At 43.7% G+C, this 22,705-nt stretch overlaps 1 protein-coding gene across 2 annotated transcripts; it reads left to right on the top strand.

Annotated features, from left to right (window-relative positions):
- The first annotated feature begins 66 nt into the window (after positions 1-66).
- On the top strand, positions 67-21,268 carry siah1 (siah E3 ubiquitin protein ligase 1). Of its 2 annotated transcripts, XR_014600912.1 has the most exons (6): positions 67-210; positions 11,448-11,504; positions 17,191-17,372; positions 17,980-18,276; positions 19,189-19,884; positions 20,281-21,268. XR_014600912.1 is itself a non-coding variant. In XM_084059154.1 (5 exons), exons 2-5 carry the CDS (start codon positions 11,495-11,497, stop codon positions 19,558-19,560), a joined length of 861 nt encoding a protein of 286 aa, XP_083915280.1. In that variant the 5' UTR covers positions 67-210; positions 11,448-11,494; the 3' UTR covers positions 19,561-21,268. The 2 variants fall into 2 exon arrangements, 1 of the variants encoding a protein (XP_083915280.1); XM_084059154.1 differs by having other exon boundaries at positions 19,189-21,268.
- Positions 21,269-22,705: the final 1,437 nt, after the last annotated feature.

The following is a 22,705-nucleotide window of genomic DNA, read 5'->3' as shown; positions in this document are numbered from 1 at the left end:
TGCAAAGCACGCGCCCGTGACCAACTTCAACAACTGCGCGCGCCCCCGGCCGGCTGGTTCTTTAACGCCAGGCGTCTCGTCTCGTTTCCAAGTGCATCGCTAATGTGGATACATCGAGCTAATGCATGAAAGACGATAAAGAACACCCATTTAAGAAGAACTTTGCACAACACAAACCGCTGTAACAGATTAACGGATATTTCATCCAAGGTAAGACGCTTTGGCTGGGAGAGTGAACGCAACGCTTTTTGAGTACAGTGTGTGCGTGTTCGGGAAAACAACAGAACCGCTTTAGCAAGTGTTAGCCAACCTAGCTAATGTTGGCTAGCTTCATTAGCGCGGTGCTAATATTGGCTTTAGCTAGTTCTGCTAGTTTGGCGTCTTCTATTTCAAGTCAATCATGGATTAGGCTTGTATGTGGTGCAACATGGATGGCTAGAGTCTTAAGTTAGCAACTCTGTATGTTAGCTGGCGTAGGAATTGTGCAGCAAAAGGATTACCCTCGTAGCCGAGCCTGTTATTAGGCTCGCTATGCTAGCAGGCTAGCGCGGTACCCTACGAGCTGTCCTGTGTGTTAAGTGTTATACGGCAGGGCAAGGCCTCGCTTGTCTGTAGAACGTTAGGTAAGCTTAGCCGTTGTCTGTCCTGTCAGACCAGGCCATTTTGCTTTCGAAGCAGGTTAGTTCAGGTCAACACAAAAGCCATTACATGGATATTATTGCATTGCAAGGTGGGCTATGAGGCCAACTTGGTGATGACAGATGATGTTTGGTTACACTAACGTTAGTGGTTGCTGACGATAGCTGTGCTGCAGTGTGTGACTGAGTGAGTCTGTCTGTGACCTGTCTCAAAAGGAAAGAACGACTCAATGTCAGCTTTAGATGTGGGTCCTATGCTCCAAATCATTTGGTTTTCTTTATTTGTAATCACCCCCATTGCCTGAAGGGGCGTTATTCTCATAACGAAGGTATACCGAAGTAGTTTTGAGCACCAACTTGTTAATGAAAGCCCCTTTCTGTAATAACACTGTTAGATACACTTATAACTTTAAGCTAGCTTGTCTCTTTGTATTCGTATATCTTTCATGGTGTGATGTAGCTTCATGTCATTGTTGTACTACCACTTATTTAACACTTCTCATAAAATCACCCAGACGATTGTCTCACGTAGTATACATTTAGATTTACTCCACACACAGAGCTGTATTTTAGATTGGCATGAGAGGTTAAGGCAAATATCTGACTGATGTCTGGCTATGGGAGATACAAGTGACCATTCACTGGAATAGACCAAAGAGCATAGGAACATAGGAGTGAGTAACATGTCTTAGGCTGATATCTAGAGGTTAGCCTTTTACCTGTCTAGTTTAACACAAGTATGCAGTTATATTTTAGATGGAGGCAAGTTGGGGTAGTCAAGGAATATAGAATGAAGGAGAGGGAGGTTTATTTGTTTCGTAATAGGCAGTTTTAATGTTACTGTTTCAGTTTGTGTTAGGCTTCATTGTCAATGCTGTGTGAAAGATAAGAGCGCCATGTGGGAGAATGTGGGTGTGTTTGTAATGTTAACTACTTTCAACCTAGCAATAGCATCTCTATTTTGGGCATGTCACAGGTATAAATGTTGCAACATTTTCAGAAGTGTATATTGCACCTTACGGATGTTTACATTTCACACATGTTAGCTTTCAGACAATGTGCAGAAACATAGACGAAATTGTGCAGACAGACAGAGAGGCTCTGATTTAGCCCTGATTGTTCCAGGGGTTAGAGAGAGAGACACACACACACACACACACACACACACACACACACACACACACACACACTCTCTCTCTATAGAAGGCTAGCATGGCTCATAGAACCATGCTGTAAAAAAAAAGGAGGGAAATCTTGACCCGGGTTTAACAGAAGAGGGCAAAACGGGTTGGCAAATCTCCAAAGGGAGCTTATAATATCTACATGCCATTTTCAATTACATGTCTACACATAGAATAGATAGTGATTTGTATGAGTTGGTAGCTGTTATAATGGTCTCACTGCACTGTCTCTCTGCCCTTTTAGAGTTGTCCCAGACTAGGGCTATGTTAGTGTATGGAATTTGTATTAACGTGCTATCAAAGCATCGTATCCTGACTTTGAATCATCGGTTAAGCCTTGGTCATACATCTGCTTCAGACTACGATGCGTCGTAGTCAACGCATCTGAAAATGCAAGCCGATGTGTCAGATGCATCCATTTCCCAATTCCCATGTTAATCTTGTGGGGTTGTATGCAGTGCCGGCAGGAGTGCTGGCTTTTCGGTGTGTAGTTAGTTTTTCTTGTGTTGCCATGTTTGCTCACTGAAAGAAAACTACAAACGAAAAGGCCGCCAAGTTTCAGCGCTTCAACGCCTACAACACGCACCGGGTCGTTCTCCCCCTTTTTCCCATATAATGAAAGTGAACGGGGAAGCTGCCTTGTCTGACGCAGATGTGTGACAGGGGTTTTAGAGAGTCCCTGGTATACTGAAGTTCTCTCAATTGATTCAGTTTTGTACAGGTGAACAAGCATGTGTGCAATAGTTGCATTTAAAAGTGACACAGACAAGTCACTGAAGTCAGCAGACTGCTCTTTTGTCACTGCCCTGGCTAAGTATTAGCTGCATCTATCCAGTGTATAGAGCTCAGCAGCTGTGTCTTCCAGCCTGCAGGAGCACTTTCTATGTAAGGGTAATGATTGTATACATATGTTTGTGCATCCCCAAGTGTGCAAGTGTGTGACTGTCTGACAGAGAGTGACTCATTGGCTGTGAAACAGTGAGGTAATTCTAGATGTGTTGAAGGGAGTCCCTACCCTCTGTGGGTGGGTGTGTGAACCTCTATACCTCTCACCCTGCGGCAACTGTGTCCCAGACAATTTAAAACATGATACTTGTCAGCTGTGTGTGGTATAAGCACATGTCTAAGCGTGCTTAAACTAGTGTGTTGTAAGCACATGGCACTAGGGTTGGGTACCGAAAGGTCCCAAACGATTCCCAACACACACACACTTGGTGTGTGTTGGAGGTCTTCATGGGTCTACCCAAACCGAATATACCCGTCAATGCCCGAGACCTAGATCTACAAGCTCACAACGTATCGCAACATGACATGTTGTGATGAGTTTGAGTATAGAAAGAAAGTATAATTTCTGAGTTCTGCGTTCCCAGAACTCAGTGTTAGGCTCACCTCCCAAGCAGCGTCCATATTGAACCGAGCTGTAGCGTACTATGGAAACTAATCCAGAACCCTTGAAATACGTTACATGGCACCGCACGGTTAACTTAGTTCTTGTAGTCAGAAAGAGACAAAAATAAGGTTAGGTTTAGGTATAGTTTTACTGAGGTTACGTTTAAAAATACCTGGTGGCGACTGTTCCGAGGTCGCCGGATTTGACCAGGGGCGAGTGTTATTGTATTCGTGGAAATGACAGAAGAAGCGACATTGCAGATTGAAATGTAGCTACATCTTCCCTCCAAGTTAAGACATCCCTTTTACACCTCCCTCCCAACCCTGTCCTGTTCCCCTTTCCAGCATGCCCCCTATCACACCCCGTCTCTCCTTTGTACACCCATTGCTGTGATGAAGTGTGTGGTTCTCTCCATTAGCTTGCTGATGAACTGCTGCTGACTCCAGATGGCTCATTGTTGCTGCTGCTACTGCCCTGCCCCTTTAATAATACACATGGGACATTACCCAGAGTCACCAGTGCTGTTTTATAGCTTCTTTCTCCGTGTGTATCTTTAGAGTTTTTCTATCTGCTTGCCCATTGCTTATATTTGTTGGTATGGATCTTGCCCACTGCCCAATGCCCATATTTTGTCTGTGTGCATGATTGTACCGTCTACCCATAATGTGAAAAGATGCAGCGTGTAGAAAACATCATACAGCAGAGCATCAAGCCACGGTGCTCCTGAAATAGATGGCCTGTGCGTGCCTTCTGTTGCTCTCTCTGTCTCTCTCTGTCTCTGTTGCTCTCTCTGTCTGTCTCTGTCTCACTCTGTCTCACTCACTCACTCACTCACTCACTCGTCACTCGCACACACACACACGGTCTAAGTGTAGTTTGTATCCCAGATCCCCCCCCCCCCTTTCTAATAGAGCACTGTCTGGTGCCTACAATTGTTATAATTATTTTCATGCATTCTTGGTATACTAATTCCACAGTGCCTGCTACTTCCAGTTATGTGACGTGAGGGAAGATGAACCAATCAGCTTTAAAGATTTGCGCCGACTTTTGCAGGGTTCTTGCAGAAAGAAACCGTTGTCTAGGTGCTACTGTAGGGGGGGCACTCCCCTCTTGCTACTGGAGGGGGGTGCATGTGCCTCTGCACGCTGGGACTGCACAAAATGGACAGAAGTTAATACCTCTATATTTGCCAAATATCTCAATAGCAATACACTATACAATATGGCTATGGGTTCACTTCGCACACTTATTTTATATGTTAAAATGTAAGTGTAGCAACAGTGAAAACTAAGCAGGAAAAAAAACAATGCTGTCTAATACTGCAAAGACCTGATTGTATTTTATTTAAAAAAACAGAATTTTGATAGTGCCATAGTGGTATATTTTTCTGATGTTTAGTCTTTGTCTTGTCTGGCGGAATCCATGCATTGATTGCTCATTATTCTACAGAACATGTGTTCTATTACACTGATTAAACTTAAACCAATTTTAAAGGTGTACATTGCAAGCTATTACTTTCTCTCCATGGCGCACTGTTGCTGGGTCTGCCATGAGAATAGTCACACCAAGGGCCATGTGTGGCCCCAAGGGGTCCTGTCAGGGGGCCATAGGTGCACTGTTGCTCCGATCTGCACCAAACGTAGCACAAACACTATTCAGGAATCTGCCATGACATTAGTCACACAAAGAAACCTAAATTGCACACATATATGGGCTACAGCAGTGTTACATCACTGGTTTGAATATCGAGTCATATCAAAACATGTTTTGCCTAATGTTGATATTTGATATCAAACTTAAGACATACCAGCACAAGCCTATGTGTGCAGGAACAAAATATGGCAGGGAGAGAACTGGAAAGTGGGGAGAAATGCAGGAAAGCAGTGAAAGTCACAGGAAGGCTGGAGTATAAATGTTGCTCTGAGACTCTGAGCAGTTTAGGGAAAGGAGGGAGGAGTCAGGAAAGAGAGAAGTGGTAGACTTGTCCCAGAGAGAGGGAGATGATGTCAAAAAGAGGAGAGGAAAAGAAAATATCACCAGAGTGAAGGAGGGCAGTTTGTGTGTCAGCAAGGGCAGCTAGTGGTTCAGCCTGCAGCCAGACAAGGCTGAAACCTGAGAATAGCTGAGACTGAGAGAACGCGTAGGCCCCAGGGCAGAGGGAAACAACGCACAAGAAAGACTGTATGAGGAACACTGCAAATGAAAGGCTGACACAGCAACGTAGCAGGATAGACCAAGCCAAAGGCTGTGTAGGAGTGACATGAAACAGATTGTGTGAGGGAGACAGAAAAATGTGTTTGGAGGTGGAGTGGAAGTGTGATGGGGACAGAGAGAAAGAAACTGTGTCAGATGGGGGGGGGGGGGGGGGGGACTGCGGGCTCTGAGCAAGCATGCTCTGTTAGGACTCTGTCATTGGAATCCTGCTCAGTTCTCTCTCTCACACACACACACACACACACACACACAGACACAGTAGGAACTAGGAACAACTTCCACCAAACTGCACAAAAAAAAATATAGTGAGCGGCAGGATGGAATGGAGCAAAAATACAATTGTATCTAAGTCCCAGACTCTGTCAGTCCGGGATTTCCCCTTCCCTTCCCCACCCGTAAGCTACAGACATTTCCTAAGCCACTCTCTCCTCCCTCTCTGTTCCCTTCTCCTGCTCCTCCCTTCTACCAGTGAGAATAGGAGAGAGGAGCAGTCAGGTTTTTTTCTTTTCTTTTTTGAGTCCCGTGTAACATGAGTTGTGTTCAACAAGGATGTATCATGCAACACCAGCAGTGGAGAAGCAGCTTTTTAATCTGCTGTTGAAGATGCTCTCCCTTTCTCTGCAAGCCTTGTACTGGGAGCTCAAACTGGGCTCTGCCTTTCTCTGCAAAACTTGTACTGGGAGCTCAAACTGGCCAGAACATTTTAAGTAGGACTTGCCAACAGAAAGATCGGTGAAATTCCCAGTGGCCCCCTACTGGCTGATTGTGGCTCAATCGAGGAGTCGCAGCTTTGGCCAACTGCTTATAGACTACTTGACCGGCCTGGCAAGGTTTTTACAGTAGCAGGAAATATCTCACTGACTACTCTTTAACTGCTGACCAAGCAACTTATCGCTTGTTGTTCACTGTTACATTGTCCCGATTTTTGGCTGACTGGCTACCTGGATGACTGGTCATCACACCGGTTTGCTGACTGCCACTGCGGCTAGCCTAGGGGGGCTATTAGGATTTCCATGCACAGCATTCCTGGATAACTATGATATTTTGGTTTTCTATCAATTTAAACTAAAGTGGTGTTTTCGAGTCGACTGTTAATGGTTCTTCATTTGCCCTTGTTTGTACACAAACCCCTTTGTGCTGGACCTAGGGGTGGGCGATACGGAAAACATTTATTTAAAAAAAATCCAGGCAAAATCACGATCCACAATCTTATCACGATTCTTTTTCATGTTTTTTAAGATGATTATTTTATTATGAGTATTAATAATATACAGTATATATGATGACTAATATATTGTGATTGTTAATATTATATGATCATATATTATGATGATATAATACATTTGTTCTCAAAGTGGTGTCCAGGGACCGTCAGGGTTCCTTGAGGGGTTTCCAAATGGACCCTTACAGGCATAACTCTGAGAGTGTACAAATGGAACAAAATGCATTATGAATCTTTTGCATTATGTTCAGAGAAAGATGGAGAGATAGGATAGATAGATGGATCACATAGCAAGATAATTAAATCACGTAGCAAAACAAACTGACAGTTTGAACCTGCTGTTGCATCATGTTGTGAATTTTGATGTACAGCTGTGGAATGACCGTGTTAAAATGTTTGTGAATGGCTGACTCTACGGCCAATGAACCACTAGCAGTTTTATGAAACTTTCATTTTCAACAGTTTTTAAGGGTATCATACATACTTGACCACAGAATATAAACGCATCTACATCTTTCCATCTACATCTTGTCTCAAATGCCGTTGCTAAAGTTGTTTGTTTGGGCTGTCTAGCGGGGATCCCCTCAATGTTTGACTCTGCATATAATGTTTAGTGGGCGTGCATTCTTTGAGACAGTTGCCGTGTTGCCATCCTACGTTCGAACTTTGCCGTTGCAAATAAAGTTTGTTTAGACCATGTCGGTTTTGGAATATCCAAAAGCAGTGTGTGCTACAGCTGTTCCGTTGCAGTCTTTATACAGGGAGTCTAGGACCCATTGCTGTTTGACTCGTGTTTGGTTAAACAGTAATGTCGAGTAGACTGGAGGAGCCAGCCCTATCGAAGGTCTTGAAGGGCGGATCCAAAGCCTTGAGCTCGGTACCAGCGCCGCTTCCTATTGCTTCACCAATCTACAGTATGTTCACGTTTTGTGTCGGCGTCATATCGCTCGCCACTAGCTCCTGTTTTTCCTGTGATCCTGAGTGTCTCAGTAGGGACTACTTTTGGGGGAGAAAAGGAAAGCCAGTCCCCTGTTTACGTGTTCTTATGGGCAGTAGCAGAAACAATATTTGGTTGCCATGGAAAGGGCTACAGGAATATACAGCGATGACAACTTGTGTGCTTTTTCTACCCCTATGTCTGTGGTTTCAGGGAATGCTAAACTGGCTAGCCCTGGAAGTCCTTATTAGTGATGTTGAATGCTGTGTCTCGCGTCTGCTTATTAAGAAAGGACGCATTCAACACCTATTTTACCCTGCTAATGAACAACATAATTATCTAAATATATTCCAGCGGACATCACCATTTTTATCACATGAGAGGTAGCACCTTTCACTGCCCTAAAAGTGCAGAGGACTAAAGATGAGTGGACGAGACCTAGAATCGACACTCACTCAGATGCATATGCTCACATTTGGTCAGTCTCTGTAGTCTCTCATACTTTGTCACACGACAGTTTCTTCTGCTGAAAATGACTGATTCTAAAGTATTTAAGGCTTTACTCCTATCTCATCACTTAATGTTCACACACACACACAGGCTTGTTCTTGCAGCTGCAGCCAAGATGTTGTAAAGTGTTGTAAATTCCTGTCTCTAGGCTCTGTATGCTGCAGGCATGATGAATCACGGTGCAAGTGCACATGACAGTGTCGTCTTTTACATGTGTATTTGTATTGATCTGTTTTGGAAAGTGTACGAGAATGTATGTTTGGGCAGGCACTGGGCATGAGTCTAAGAGAGGAGGGGCTTTGATCAGAAGTGTTATCTGTGTAGAGTGGGGTGTGTTTGTTAGGATACAAGAAGAGTGGGCACCTCAATGTTAAATTGGCAATTCTTTCCCAAAATGATTTGGGAAATGAAGTATGCATGATTTTAACATTTTAACACTTTTCTTCTGTCTGAGTTTAATGTTGTTAGCAGGCTATGTCTAGCGGCTAGGTGCTTGATCAGCTTATCCCTCCTAAATAGTAGGCCTATGACGTTTAGGATAAATATCCTGGAGTTGTTGGCAGATTCAGTTGAAGGAGTTCCGAGGTGGAATAACCATGAGAAGAATAACTGAACAAAATGTCATACTATCTAGAGCAGGGGTTTTCAACTGATTTTGACCCAGGGACCACCATCCTGACTAAGAGCAACCTGGGGACCACCACTATTGTGCGTGGTGGGTCCATCATAGACCCACCCCACACAATAGTGGTGGGGGGTTCATGCACCACAGGGAGCTGGAGAAAATAGCTATAATATCAATATAATATCTAATAAAATACAGTGATTTTGTTTGAATATGATTAAGGATTACTGTGATTATGAACTGAACGTCACACTATCAAGGGGGATTTAGCACAGACAAGTAACACTAGTTGGTAGCTTAGCATGGCTAGCTAAGGACAGGGACAGGCTATATTTGAAGATAGAGAAGCGTCAGTTAATGACGCGACGTCACCCCCTCCCAATAGATCAATCAATAAAAGAAACCTTCAAAGGTTTGTTGGGAAACCCCACCGACTGTACGGACCCTAATAAGACACTCTCACAGGTCACAGCCCTAGTGTACGCTGTGAGAGTGCTTTGTGTGTGAGTGTGTGTACAGAGGAGTGGGGTAAGAGATGAGAACAAAGAATGGCATGTTGTTGTTTTTTTAAGCCCGGCTTTTGTTTCATGCCAATCACTTTTGTTATCTCTTTTGTTCATTCTCTCCTCTTATTACCCACACTCTTTCAACCTTCAACCTCTCAGTTCTCAAAATGTTCACCACCTCACGTTCTGCCGTCTCCTTAAATTTTGAGTAGCCAATATTTTTGACCCCTTTTTATACACAATTTAGTCGTTAGCCAATTAGTTACTCCCCACAGACTACTGTGTGTTGTCACTGCTGTACCCTACTGGCTTACCTGCCAGTGAGGAGCCCCCACGTGGAGGACGTAGCGCCTCCGCCCTACTCCTCCCTCCCAAACACTACAGCCTGTGGAAGTACGTGGTGCAGTGACAAATATCACCCTCCTCCCGGCTTCCCTCCCCTGAACATGGCCAATTGTGTTCGTATAGACGCTTTGCAAGCCGGATGCGCCACGATGGATTCAGTGTTGGGCAGGTACTTTGCCATTGCGCCACTGAGCGCTTTTTGTCCATCTTTACCCATATCTCCCTTTTCTCTTTCCTCTCCTCCCTTTTTCTTTAATTCTCTCTCTCTGCTTGGCCAGTCGTCAATGAAATCTTGACATCCGTCTGGCTACCTGGATGACCGTCTCCAAATTATGTAAATTTGATCTCTCCCTCCAGCTTTTTTTCTTCTCAAGTCATGTGTCCATCTTGAGGGCGCAGGGATAAAGTATCTGCCCAGTGCCCACCATCGCAGAGCCTAGAGGTTTGAATGTACTGCGTTGCATCAGGTTTGGCTGATTGTCTATACAAGCACAATTGGCCATGTTCGCAGATTTTTGGTCCAGAAGCTTTGATGGCCAAGGACGCTGTCACACAAGCTCCAGCACTTTGTTTTCCAGTTTTTTGTTTATTGTACTTTTAATTGTTTAGTTGTTTTACACATAGTTATCTCCACACTAGGGATGCACATTTTTTCCCTCTAATATCCTGATACATGGTTGCATGTAAAGGACCAAGAACTGTTGGCAAGCCACAGAAACGGTTGATGTACACAAAACATACTGGGTCTAGACTGCAGTAGGCCTCATGTCAGCGTACTGTATATCAGAGGTGCTGAGTTTAACATGGATGGCCACGTCTCTGCTTTATGAAATATTTAAATACAGACCGTGCTGGGAAGAAGGTGTGTGTGTGTGTGTGTGTGTGTGTGTGTGTGTGTGTGTGCGTGCGTGTGCACGTGCGCGGCATGGTGGGAATCGATGTGTTTGTGTTCTGGTAAGTGTGGTCTAATGTATTTTGCATCAGCAGTGTAATGATCCATCGGGGTGAAAAGTGGTCTGAGTGAGTTCGATGCATCATGATGATCATGCATATTTTTCTGTCAATGGAATTACTCTAGATGGACAGGACTTCCTCAGAGCATGTACTCTTGAGGTTTCATGCCCCTTTAAGCGGCCTCTAATAATGCAGAGCCAAAGGTGTTTTCACTTCGACCCAAATGTTACAAAATTTGTTTTCAGAAACATGATTTGTTTTTATTTTTTTCCTCACCATATTGGGTACAAATATATGTGACTATGAGCATCAAACAGGGTTTTGATTTTCCATATTGTTGGCCTGTTATAAGCTCTGTGCATAACTATTCCTGGGTTCCCAAAAGGTGGCATATCCGATTGGCTATATACATTGAGTGGGAGGAGCCTATTTCTCATCATCATGAACAGAACATCCTTCCATCCTTCAACAAATGTGAAAAGTTGCACCATATGTTGGGTAAATGCTTCCTCGGTCCTGACGACTGCAACCTACGACTTGCACAGTCCTGGCTTGGCAACCCAGCCTGGTGGATATGTGCCTTTCAAGTTGGTTAATGTTATCTTTACTGTTTGACTGTGAGCTTGAGCATACGGTTGGATGCATGGTCAGCTGACCCCCCCCCCCCCCCAAAAAAACATGGCAAGCTAGTACTATGGTCTTGAGCCCCGATTCTATGATTCCTCAAGCCCAAGTTCCAAAAACATGAAACATATGGCCCTCATTGTTGTTTGTCTTCAGTGATTCACAGGCATTTGACCGTACCTCTGCTGTGTCTGGGTGTTTCCATGGTAACACGTTCCCATGCTGACTGCTGCAGCTCAGAATAGTTTTTGAAACTCCTGTTCGTTTACCTTGTGCCTCTCTCTCCCTCTCTCATTTTCAGAGGTCCCAACATTTCAAAGGAAGAAGAAGGCCTTATTTGTGAATCTTATGGACGAAGGTATGTACTGTATGTGTGTGGGTGTGTTTTTCAGTACGTTTTGTGATGGACATGATTAGAACATGTTGTGATGTAGCCTCCCCTCTACTGTTGGTGTGGCTTCTCTCTGTCTTTCTCCGTTTCTACCTACACTCTCACACCCGTATGCCTACCCCCTACACATACAGGCACACACGCACAAACAAACATACAATTTTGCTCAGTGTGTGCAAGTTGCTGTAGGATATGCGCTAAAGCCTGTACCATTTGCTGTGTGTAGATTTTGGGCCTTCCTGCATACATTCCACTAACATGGCACCAATTACACAGAAGCACCACTGCCACCTCTTTCCTCTGTCTCTCGTTCTCTCTCTATTTCTCTGTTCACCCCTTCCTAAACACAGGGAAGGCTGTATCCACTCTTGTCTGCATTTGCTACTCCCTGAATACAGAGCAGAATGTGTGTGCCCACTGCCGTTTCACTCTATTCTCTCTCTGTCTGACATCATCTGCCCCGTTTATCCCCCCCCCCCCCCCCCCCCCCCCCCAACACACTTGACATAGAGCGCTGTGTGCCAGCCCCACACTGCCGTCTTTACATTTCTTTTTCTGTCTCATCATCTCTCTCCCCTACCCATGGCGAACACAGTTGAGTGTGTCCACGGTTTCTCTCACACTTACTTTCTCGCAGTTTTCTTTTGCTCCGTCAGTCGCTGTCTCTCTTAGCATATCGTTCTGTCGGGCAGAAACCTCTTATCTCCATATTGTAACTATTGTTTCTTTTTGTCAATGAATGCCCTACTTTGTCATTCTACATCATTGCATCGCACACGTTTTGAGCTTGTAGATCTGCTATTGTTGCTATGTTTTTTATTTGAATCCTGAAAAGTAACAGTTTTGGACATAATGGGTTTCCACCCGTCAGCAACGATATGAACCATTCATAATTGTGTGTGTGTGTGTGTGTGTGTGTGTGTGTGTGTGTGTGTGTGTGTGTGTGTGTGTGTGTGTGTGTGTGTGTGTGTGTGTGTGTGTGTGTGTGTGTGTGTGTGTGTGTGTGTGTGTGTGTGTGTGCATTAAGCATTTTTAAATAATGGACCTGAAAGCAAACTTGGGTTACAACATTGAAACTGTTTAATATGCTAGGCAAGTTACGTTAGCCGTGCAGCTAACTGACTGTGACCATGGTCTTTGCCTACCTGAGCATCCTTAGCTAATTTGGTGTCACTTGTTCTAACTGCTGTGCAAGAAAAGCTATCAATGGGCATCATTTGTATCTCAGCAGATGTGTTTACTATTTGTAGGCAGGCAGGCAGGCCTGGGACAGCTTTTGTAGATTAAGAACCATTATCCATATATTATAGACTGCATGTCTGCACTTAGTGGATGAGTTCATCCAAGAAAATATGTTGCTCCACATAAAACATATTTGGCAGTGGCACATGAGCTTATTGCTGAAACTGAAATACCCCATAAATGGTCAAACTGTAAGTAGCCTGGCTGCCATTCAAAATGGCCACCTCTGTAGCAGGCAGCAGTGGCATTGTTTTTTCTTTCTTCTTTCTTTCTTATTTCTATTTACAAATTCAGAGTCCAAATCTTTATGCACGTTGTACGATCAGGAATATTAAATGTGGCAAAAATAAACCCCTATATGTACTGAATAAACTGTGTGCATCAAATTACCCAAAGACATTTCTGCATAAGATTAGGATGGATTGTAGTTTAGTGCTTAATTTGTTTAAGGTGTGTTGTAGGAAGATCAGAGGAGCGTGGGGTGAATTCTAGAGAACCAGTCTAGGATGGTAATTCCGTCCATAATTAAAGGAATGCATGAAGAACATCATGGTGGGTGTTTTTTCTCTCTTTGTGGAAGGAATGAAAAAACATGAGAAAAATAAGGTAACTTATTCTGGCCGAGACAATGATTTCACCCCTGTCTGTGCATCCGTGTGTGTGTCTGTCCATCTGTGTACAGCTAATCTCCGGCACCGTTGGCCCGATTGACGTGACACAGCAGATTTTGTCCAAACATCACACAAATCACATTATCTCTATAGTCATGTGATCTAGACGTATCATATTCCATCCTGATTGGCTAAGATTTGCTTCCAAAGTTTGCAGGAGTGGCTCGTTTTGAACAAAATGCCTCAAATCATGAACGCAGCGCCCGATTGCCGTAAAACTGGGCACACACATTCCCACTAGGCCCGAGGAAGAAATGGCACCTTTTTCACATTGACCTGTTAAACCGCCACCAGGAGGCAGATGTTTTGCAAAACAAATGTTTTACTATCTCTCCACATGTTTTGCTATAAACCCACAAATGTTTGATTTGAATACTTTTCGAATAATGGCACAAAAAGTGTAAAACAATAATAATTGCACAATTTACACGAAAGCAAAGTTAAGTTAGAGTTGCAGTTTGATCTGTCGTTTAAATACTACGAGGCGGAGGGGGGATTTCTTTCCTACCCGGTTCTCTCTCCTTGCGCTTCCCTCAGGAACAGTGATTGCACAAAATCATAGTTTAACTTTTAGCCACCACTTTGTCATTGGTAACACTAAATCCCTAAAGCCAGATACACCGGTGTGCAGATGGAGCTCAATGGGTTCACATCGCTAGTTTATTTAACATCCAAGTGCGTAAACTTTTACGCTGCATATTTCCAGCAGCTGCAACTTGAGGAAAACCCCTCTCTGTACCCCCAAAACTCCTGTAGCGTGTGGCCCGCGGGCACACATAACCAGAATACGTGCACTGGCACAGACGGCACTGTTTTCCTCTCCCATTTGGGAAAACACAGTAGCTACTGTAGTTCGATTTTGATCTCATGTCACATCCCAAAAACCTATAATTTTCACCAAAGTAAAAATTATTTCACTCTACACATATCGATTTGCCCAAAGATAGCAGATACAACTTGTAGATAAGCTATTTTTGATGAACGTTCCCCCCAGAATAGGGATGCTGGGTCGTTAACAAAAGTGGAATTTTAAGTTTTAAGCATATTTAGGTGTATCACTTTCGTTAATCGCAAATTATTTTTGCCACAATAATCGTGACATCATTTTCATATCATCCCATCCCTAAGCGGCTGCTATCTTGTCCATCCTCTGTTGTTTTCTCCTTCATGTTCCGGGTCTGTTGTGTGGGTAATGTTATAATAAGGATGATGAGGTGACGAGTGACACACACACACACACACACACACACACACACACACTCACTCTCTCTCTCTCTCTCACTCTCACTCTCACTCTCACACTCACACTCACACTCACACTCACACTCACACTCACACTCACACTCACACTCACACTCACACTCACACTCACACTCACACTCACACTCACACTCACTCTCACACTCACTCTCACACTCACTCTCACACTCACTCTCACACTCACTCTCACACTCACTCTCACACTCACTCTCACACTCACTCTCACACTCACTCTCACACTCACTCACTCACTCACTCACTCACTCACACACACACACACAGCCCAGAAAAAGACCTGACCGGGGAAATATCCTTTCTAGCCATCCTTACTCTTCTCCATTTTTCTCTCACTGCCTTCTCAACTGTTATTTTTCATCTGTCGCAGCTCCTTTTCTCCTCTCCACTTTTCCTCTCCTCCTTATACTTCACTCTTCTCTCCTTGCTTTTCTGACCTATTTTAGACAACTGGCCACTTAAATGTTTTAGCTCTCTCTTCTGCCCATGCCTAACTCTTCCCTCTTTTCCCCCTTCATTCATACCGCTCTCCATAACACCCCTCTCCTCCTGACATTTTTCTTATTTTAATATCTCTGATATCTGTCACAACTAAAGTAGACCAATTACAATTCACCTTACGCTACTATGCCAATCACAGCTCAGCTCATGCTGCTATGCCAATCACAGCTAGGCTCATGCTAGCAGTAGCATGAGCATGTTAGCAGTAGCACTACAGTAAGACTGAAGAAATGTTTTCAATTTACATTTTAACCCATTGAGACCTGAAGCCGATTCTACATGTCTCCTAAATCTCAACAGTTTTCTGAAAAACGTATGTTTCTATATCAGTGGTGCTCAATCTTTTTCATGTCAAGGACCCCCAAAATGATATGTATTTGGCTGCGGACCCCCATCAAAATATTTTGTTCATGGGACCCCCCAGAAGCAAAGATTTGAGTTAAAAATGTTCGCTTTAAAAATATATATATTCAAAGATTTGCACACATTTTCACAAATTTTCAAAAATAGCAGATCTACAAGCTCGTAGTGCGGCACTCGGTGCCGCGCTATGAGCTTGTAGATCTGCTATTTTTGAATAGCCCAAAGTGTAAAATAATGCTTTTTAGCTCAAATCTAAAAATGACACAGTTCCAGGTCTTAATGGGTTAAAATATAGGCCATTATATGTAGCGGTAATTAAACCAGTTAGCGTGGTAACTGCTAATTCATTTAGCAAATTGTCTGAAAGCCTTTAACATAAGGAGGCCATGCCGTTTTTAGACTCCCCCCCCCCCCCCCCCCCCCCTAGCCCTCAGTCATTCCTCTCTCATATTTCTCTTCTTGTTTCTCCATTCCCTTACTCATGCTCTGCTCTCCCTCTTTCCCTCCTCTCTCCCCTGTCTCTCAGGTCTAGCCACAGACCTGTTACCGTGGCAACTACACAGCACGATAGGAAACAGGAGTGCACTGTACTCATCACACCACATCTGAGTTCACTTTACTTTCTAGCTGTTTCATACATACTAAAGCATAGCCTATGTACAGTATACAGTTTGTATACATAGCATTTATGTGTGCGTGACATGACCCAGGTTGATTTGCACACTCGGTTGGAAAATCGACTGAGGATTTAAAGTGTGTATGTGTGCACGCGTGTGCATGTGTGTCGAGTTCTTTCACCTTACTGTGCCAATAATTTACCCTGTCTCTGTGGCAGGCCTCGTTTGTGTGTGTTTGTGTAATTGTATGAGACAGAGAGGTTGTTTGTTTGTTTGATGATTATACTTGTGTAGGGGTGCAACAGTTGAACTAGTTAATTTAATCAATCATAAAAAGATTATAGATTTTAATCAAATACATTTTCAAAATGGCAGATCTACAACCTCACCTTGTAGATCGGCTATTTTTGCAGCCCTACACTCATGGCTGCTGTTGTGGTTTTTCAAAATGGTAGGGTCTTGTGTCTGCAATTATCAGCTATTGAGAGAATACGTTCCTTTAACAAAGGGCTGCTACTCAAACTTGTTTGCAGTTTACCGTGGATCTGAAATTTCCAGCCAGACTGACAAGTCTTTCTTTTTTGTGTGACGTTTTTTGTTGCTGGTTACCTGTTTACCACATCTGCTCACCTGTTAACAGCCTGCTTTCTGTGTGTCTGTATCTATGATTAATCCATTGATACGCTCATCGAATTGAGGTCATCAGGACAATCTTTCAACACCTCTGTCTGGCATCAGACATTTACTTTGTCCCGAAAGCAGACAAAGTACACTGAATGTTGTATAATCGATAATTTAAGAACAAAATCGATTTGTAATCAAACCCTATTTTGGGCATATCATTATAGGTTGAAAGTTGTAAATAATTAAAAAATAAATGTGTGAAACTAGCTGATCAAGCTCACAACCCATGAATGTGATGCGTGATCTTCCTCACCATGACCTTTGCCCCTCCCTCCTCTCTACCTCTCCTTCCTTGATCAGAAATGAGTCGCCAGACCGCCACCGCGCTGCCCACAGGAACCTCCAAGTGCCCCCCCTCCCAGCGCGTGCCCACCTTGTCGGGCACCACGGCCTCCAACAGTGACTTGGCCAGCCTGTTTGAGTGCCCTGTCTGCTTTGACTATGTCTTGCCTCCCATCCTGCAGTGCCAGTCTGGACACCTGGTATGTACATTCTGTTAACTGTTAAAATTATAGTCATATGAAAACTTAAACTGTGAGAGTTGTTGTTTCTGTGTCCTAACTGCAAAGACGCAGTCGCCTAGTCTCCTATTTTTCTTTCTTTCTTTCCAAGGTCTGGTCCATCATCTGTAGATTAATAAAATCCTTTTTTCAGTTGCTTTAGGGTGTAATTTGTTGGATGTTATTAAAACTCTTGTTAGAAAACTAAAAGCCTGTTCAGTTGCTTGAAATTTTGCCTATGTGTATGTATTAATATATGTATATAAATAAAAAGTGCCAGCAGAGATTACAGTGAGATGGGGGAGTGAATGCCTCTGTGGTCATATGTCACTTGATGGGACCTCCATCAGTGTTTCCCTTAGCGCAGAATAGGTGAGGTGATCCCCCCCACGACAGGAGTTGCCACCACCTTTACAAAGACGAGCTCATATTGAATATCCCCCCAGGGATCAATAAAGTGAAATCTATACCGATTCATTTCAACTGCGTGTGTCAACAATTCTTGGTCTACTTAAATCCCTGCAGCACCATGAACTGGAAAATAAATGTTATGGAAATAGTGAAACTGTATTATCTGTTAACCCCCCAGGTATGCTCCAACTGTCGGCCCAAGCTCACCTGCTGCCCGACCTGCAGAGGCCCCCTGGGCTCCATCAGGAACCTGGCCATGGAAAAGGTGGCCAATTCCGTCCTCTTCCCCTGCAAGTACGCAAATTCCGGCTGCGAGGTCACCCTGCCCCACACCGACAAGGCGGAGCACGAGGAGCTGTGCGAGTTCCGGCCGTATTCCTGCCCCTGCCCCGGGGCATCCTGCAAGTGGCAGGGTTCCTTGGACGCCGTCATGCCCCACTTGATGCACCAGCACAAGTCTATCACCACACTGCAGGTTAGCCGTCTGCTCTGCCAGCCTAAACGTCCTTCCAAAGATGTTCAGAGCACATGTATAAAGGGAGGGTGTTTGGGCACATTGATGAATAGTGTTATTGAAGACATGGCACATGGGGAAGACATCGCTGTTAGTCATGTGAGCCTTCTCCGTAATATACTTCCACGTGTTCACTGGTCCATGTGGTGAAACTGATCGCAGAGCACCTCTCAGTGTCCCTACGTTTGTTGTCCCGTATGTCATTGTGCTTAGCTAAAAGTTCTTCAATATGAAATTCAAACCGTATTGTTTTTTTTAGGTGTGTTGCTGCTGTTAGCCTAGCCGTTAGCCACCAGCAGAGTCTACCGTGGCTTCAGTACTTGACATGAGGTTAAAAGGAGTAGTTCACCCAAAAAAGTACTTATTTTCTATCAATTACACACCCCATGAAGCCTTGATTTCATGGTGATTTGTTTGTTTTTGTCGCATTCCTAAGCCAATAATGATGACCGGTGGAGTCTCAGGTAGGAGGCTCAAAGAGTCTCCTGCTGAGTTTCCTACTGACCGATGACCCAGTCATCAATTATTGGCTAAGGAATGCAACAAAAATGAAAAAATCTCCATGAATTCAATGCTTCATGGGGTGTGTAATTATAGAAAATAAGTAACTACTCCTTTAATGCAGAAAACGTATCGTGTTGCATTAGAGGCGCAACTGGTCTCGTCACGAGGGGTTACAATTTTTAAAAGGACATAAAAAAAAAGAAACAAAATAATGTATTAAATTTTGCCGTTTTTAATCCCATGGTATCAAACAACTAAAATTACACTAATATTTTGTCTCAATTAGATTTAACAAGTGTTTTCTGTCTCTGTCTCTCTCACACTCACATCTGTCTCTCTCTCGCCTTTCTTTGTCTGTCCATTCCTCAGGGCGAGGACATCGTCTTCCTGGCCACGGACATCAACCTACCAGGCGCAGTGGACTGGGTGATGATGCAGTCGTGCTTTGGCTTCCATTTCATGCTGGTGCTGGAGAAGCAGGAGAAGTACGATGGCCACCAGCAGTTCTTCGCCATCGTGCAGCTCATCGGCACGCGCAAACAGGCCGAGAACTTCGCCTACCGGCTGGAGCTCAACGGCCACCGGCGCCGGCTCACCTGGGAGGCCACGCCACGTTCTATTCACGAGGGCATCGCCACAGCCATCATGAACAGCGATTGCCTGGTGTTCGACACATCCATCGCACAGCTGTTTGCCGAGAACGGCAACCTGGGCATTAATGTGACCATCTCCATGTGCTAAGGACTAAAGACTGAAGGGAGCGGGGGGAGTCAAAAAACACAATGGCCGAATTAAGGAGGATTTTTTTAAGGGGTCATAATCGATGTGCATCCCGCGTCCTCCTCTCCCTCAGCCCCCGCCCACCACCGCCACACCACCACCCCCCCGAGACAGACTGACTCGAGGTGTAGCAGGACTGTCTGTTTGGGCAGCCACGGGGGTGCGTGGGTGGGAGGGATGGATGGAAATTTGGATGGATGGTTGGACGGACACACGCATGGACGTTGTGGTGGTGACTCACATTCATGAGAGACATGCACACATGCAGTCTCTCCCTCTCTTTTGGTCAGAAAAATGCAGATAAACTTAACAGATGTTTAGTCAAACTTGCAAAAATAGCAGGCAAAACATTCTCTCTGTCTCCCATCTCTCTCACTTACTCAGACTTTTTTTTCTCCAAGCTGTCTCTCAAACTTTAACACTCCAACCCTGACTGACCTTGTCTCTCTCTGTCTGTCTCTCTCTCTCTCTTTCGTGTCTGTCTCTTTCCTTGCTCGCTGAGTCCTCCATCATACATACTGGTACATTCAGACACTACAGCCCATCAGTCTTTGCTAAGAGATGCTGTTCCCAGTGAGCAGCTGGACCTTGTTCAACCTTGTTGAACTAGAATTGCTATGTAGCTAGTCTGTAAGCTAGCTTGCCTTCCCAACTCTTGCCCCTTCTGCTTTGTGTCAACAGACCTCATTACCCATCAGTCCTCCTGGACTGAATGTTTCACTTTATGCCGACACTTGGAGCTGAGGACCAGGATGATGGGTGTCTTCGGATAGGATCTGGGGCCGTAGAGAAATGGGACTTCAGTCCTGGGGGATCTATTTAAAGGGATATTTCACTTAAAAACACTTCTAGGGTCATTTTAATTTCTACTCTGGCTTGTGTGTGCACCCCAGACGGTTTTCAAGTTGCTTGATTCAATATTTAGATATTTTACATTCATTTGATCAGATACGCCCCCCTCCTACATAAGCCAATTCAACTTCAAACTCCATGTTAACAATGTTGGACTCATTGAAAACGGTAACGCACATAGCTGCTTCTGGTGACTGTTGTCCTTGTAATGCATGAGGCATTTTTTGTTTTGTTTTTACAATAAAAAAGAGGGGGGGGAGATGAGTAGACGTTAAAATGACCCCAAAAGTCCTTTCAAGTGAAACCTCTTTAAGTCTACCTGAGCCTGAACCATGGCTATCAATGATGTGGACTGGAATCTACAGTTAGTGGTAGCTGCCTCCAGGACTTAAGATCTAGATGGCACATGCCCCCCATTACCCACAGGTATCCCTGAACCCAGGATTCTCCACAATGGATTTCAAGTGATATGTGGCCTACATCTGTAAGCGGAAGCTAGAACCTTAAAAATTACATTGGCCCCTACCCTGGTTTCTCTACAGTCTCATGTCCAAACCAAGTTAAAACCAGGCTAAAGTTTTGGTGTCAGTGGCTCTTTATTAGTTGATTGACTGTTGTTGTCGATAGAATTATTATAATTATCATTATTCTTATGGTTCAAACAGACTCTTGTACTGTAAGGGTAGATGTGGATATGAGATGGCCCCCTAATTTACACATTTTTACACTTTTGTTTTGTTATTATGGGTTTTTCTTTTATGTTTGTGATTTTTCTGTTTTAATTGTCATTAAATAAATATCTTTTTCATATCTGGTGCCAATGCTCCATTGCTTTGTTTTCAGGCCGCAGTCAGAAGCTGGTTGGTACAGAGTCCAGTACACACATTTACTGTAGGAAGCCCAAGTCTGAAAATGCACTTTTTATTATAGCCTTTTCACCATGTTGCTAGCTGGGGTTAAAGGTCCAGGTTGTACTGATTGTGATGACAAGATATTCTAATATCTTGTTTGTTTAATTTATAAATTTGGTGTAGTTGATACTTGATATATTTTTTTATTTTTTTTATTTTTTGGTCTGGCTCTTATGAGACGAGCCATCCAGGTGTGTGTGTGTGTGTGTGTGTATCTGTCTCTGTGTGTCCCTCTTTCTCTCTCTCCATGTATGTACCTCTTTCGCTCTCTCCATGTATGTATGTATGTCTGTCTGTGTGTCCTCTTTCTCTCTCTCCATGTATGTATGTCTGTCTGTCTGTCTGTGTGTCTGTGTCTGTACGGGACTAATCTCTCAAACTACTGTACCGATGACCGATTTCTTGTGCATGCTGCTATTAGGCCAAGGAAATGACTAACCAATGTTTTTATTTTTTTTTCACATTTGGTTTATACGTTAAAAAAAGCACACCAAATAAAAAAATATATAATTATTTATTTTAACTTAAATGTTATACTGGACTTTAATAGCGGTTGTATAGGGCTGACTGGTGTCATAGGTGACTGACGTCAGACTGTCCACATGACATCCCAGAGCCACAAGGACGCCATGATACGTACCTGGTCTTGTTTTTGTTTTTTCCCCCAGATATGATATTCTACAGAGTTAGCATCTGTTGAGGGTCCTGCAGTGGGTTTATGGCCCCGAATGTTTAGTTTTGTAAGAACTGGTTGTACGTGTATCCCAATCCTAACTGAAGGATACAGGTCCTCGATCAAGCTTCCTGAATACTGTAGCTTGCCCGTTTTGATTAAATAACTTCACTTTACTCCAGAATTTGAGACCTATGATCACATACCTAATTTGTGCCTCTTACTTCAGATATAGTATATCATGTATTTGCATTTAAAGAGGTTATTAAATCTGTTTCACATTACAATGTTGTGCACAATGAGGAATCATGGTCAACGTTGACCTCCCTCTTTGCTATAGCTCATAGCAGAATTCCTTTCCTTCCAGAATTGGGGATGCTTGGTGAAAAAGTGTATTTTTGACCTACTGTATTTCACAATGTTCGAATAAAAATGTAAAGGTAGTCCAAAGTTACTACTGATGTCATAGTAAAGACGAGCTATAAGGTGATATTCTGCTGCAAAAACAACAGTTTAAATCTGGTATTTTGACAGCCTGTGCCAAATTTAACACAGAAGCGCATACCTGATCAGCAGCAGATGAGGAACGCACTGCTGTGTTAAATTCGGCAAAAAGTACCATTTTGCCTCACAATCTCACCCAATTATGTATGGCAATGCCATGTGACTC

The sequence above is a fragment of the Gymnoscopelus microlampas genome, assembly GCF_963454915.1.
Source record: "Gymnoscopelus microlampas genome assembly, chromosome: 6".
In the NCBI taxonomy this organism is placed as follows: domain Eukaryota; kingdom Metazoa; phylum Chordata; class Actinopteri; order Myctophiformes; family Myctophidae; genus Gymnoscopelus; species Gymnoscopelus microlampas.
This window is presented reverse-complemented; position numbering and strand designations above follow the sequence as displayed.

What these genes read in the sequence shown, in the direction of transcription:
- siah1 (XM_084059154.1), top strand. An exon ending in AGTGCCAGTCTGGACACCTG is followed by an intron (nt 17,373 to 17,979) that starts GTATGTACATTC and finishes TTAACCCCCCAG; the next exon opens with GTATGCTCCAACTGTCGGCC. An exon ending in AGTCTATCACCACACTGCAG is followed by an intron (nt 18,277 to 19,188) that starts GTTAGCCGTCTG and finishes TCCATTCCTCAG; the next exon opens with GGCGAGGACATCGTCTTCCT.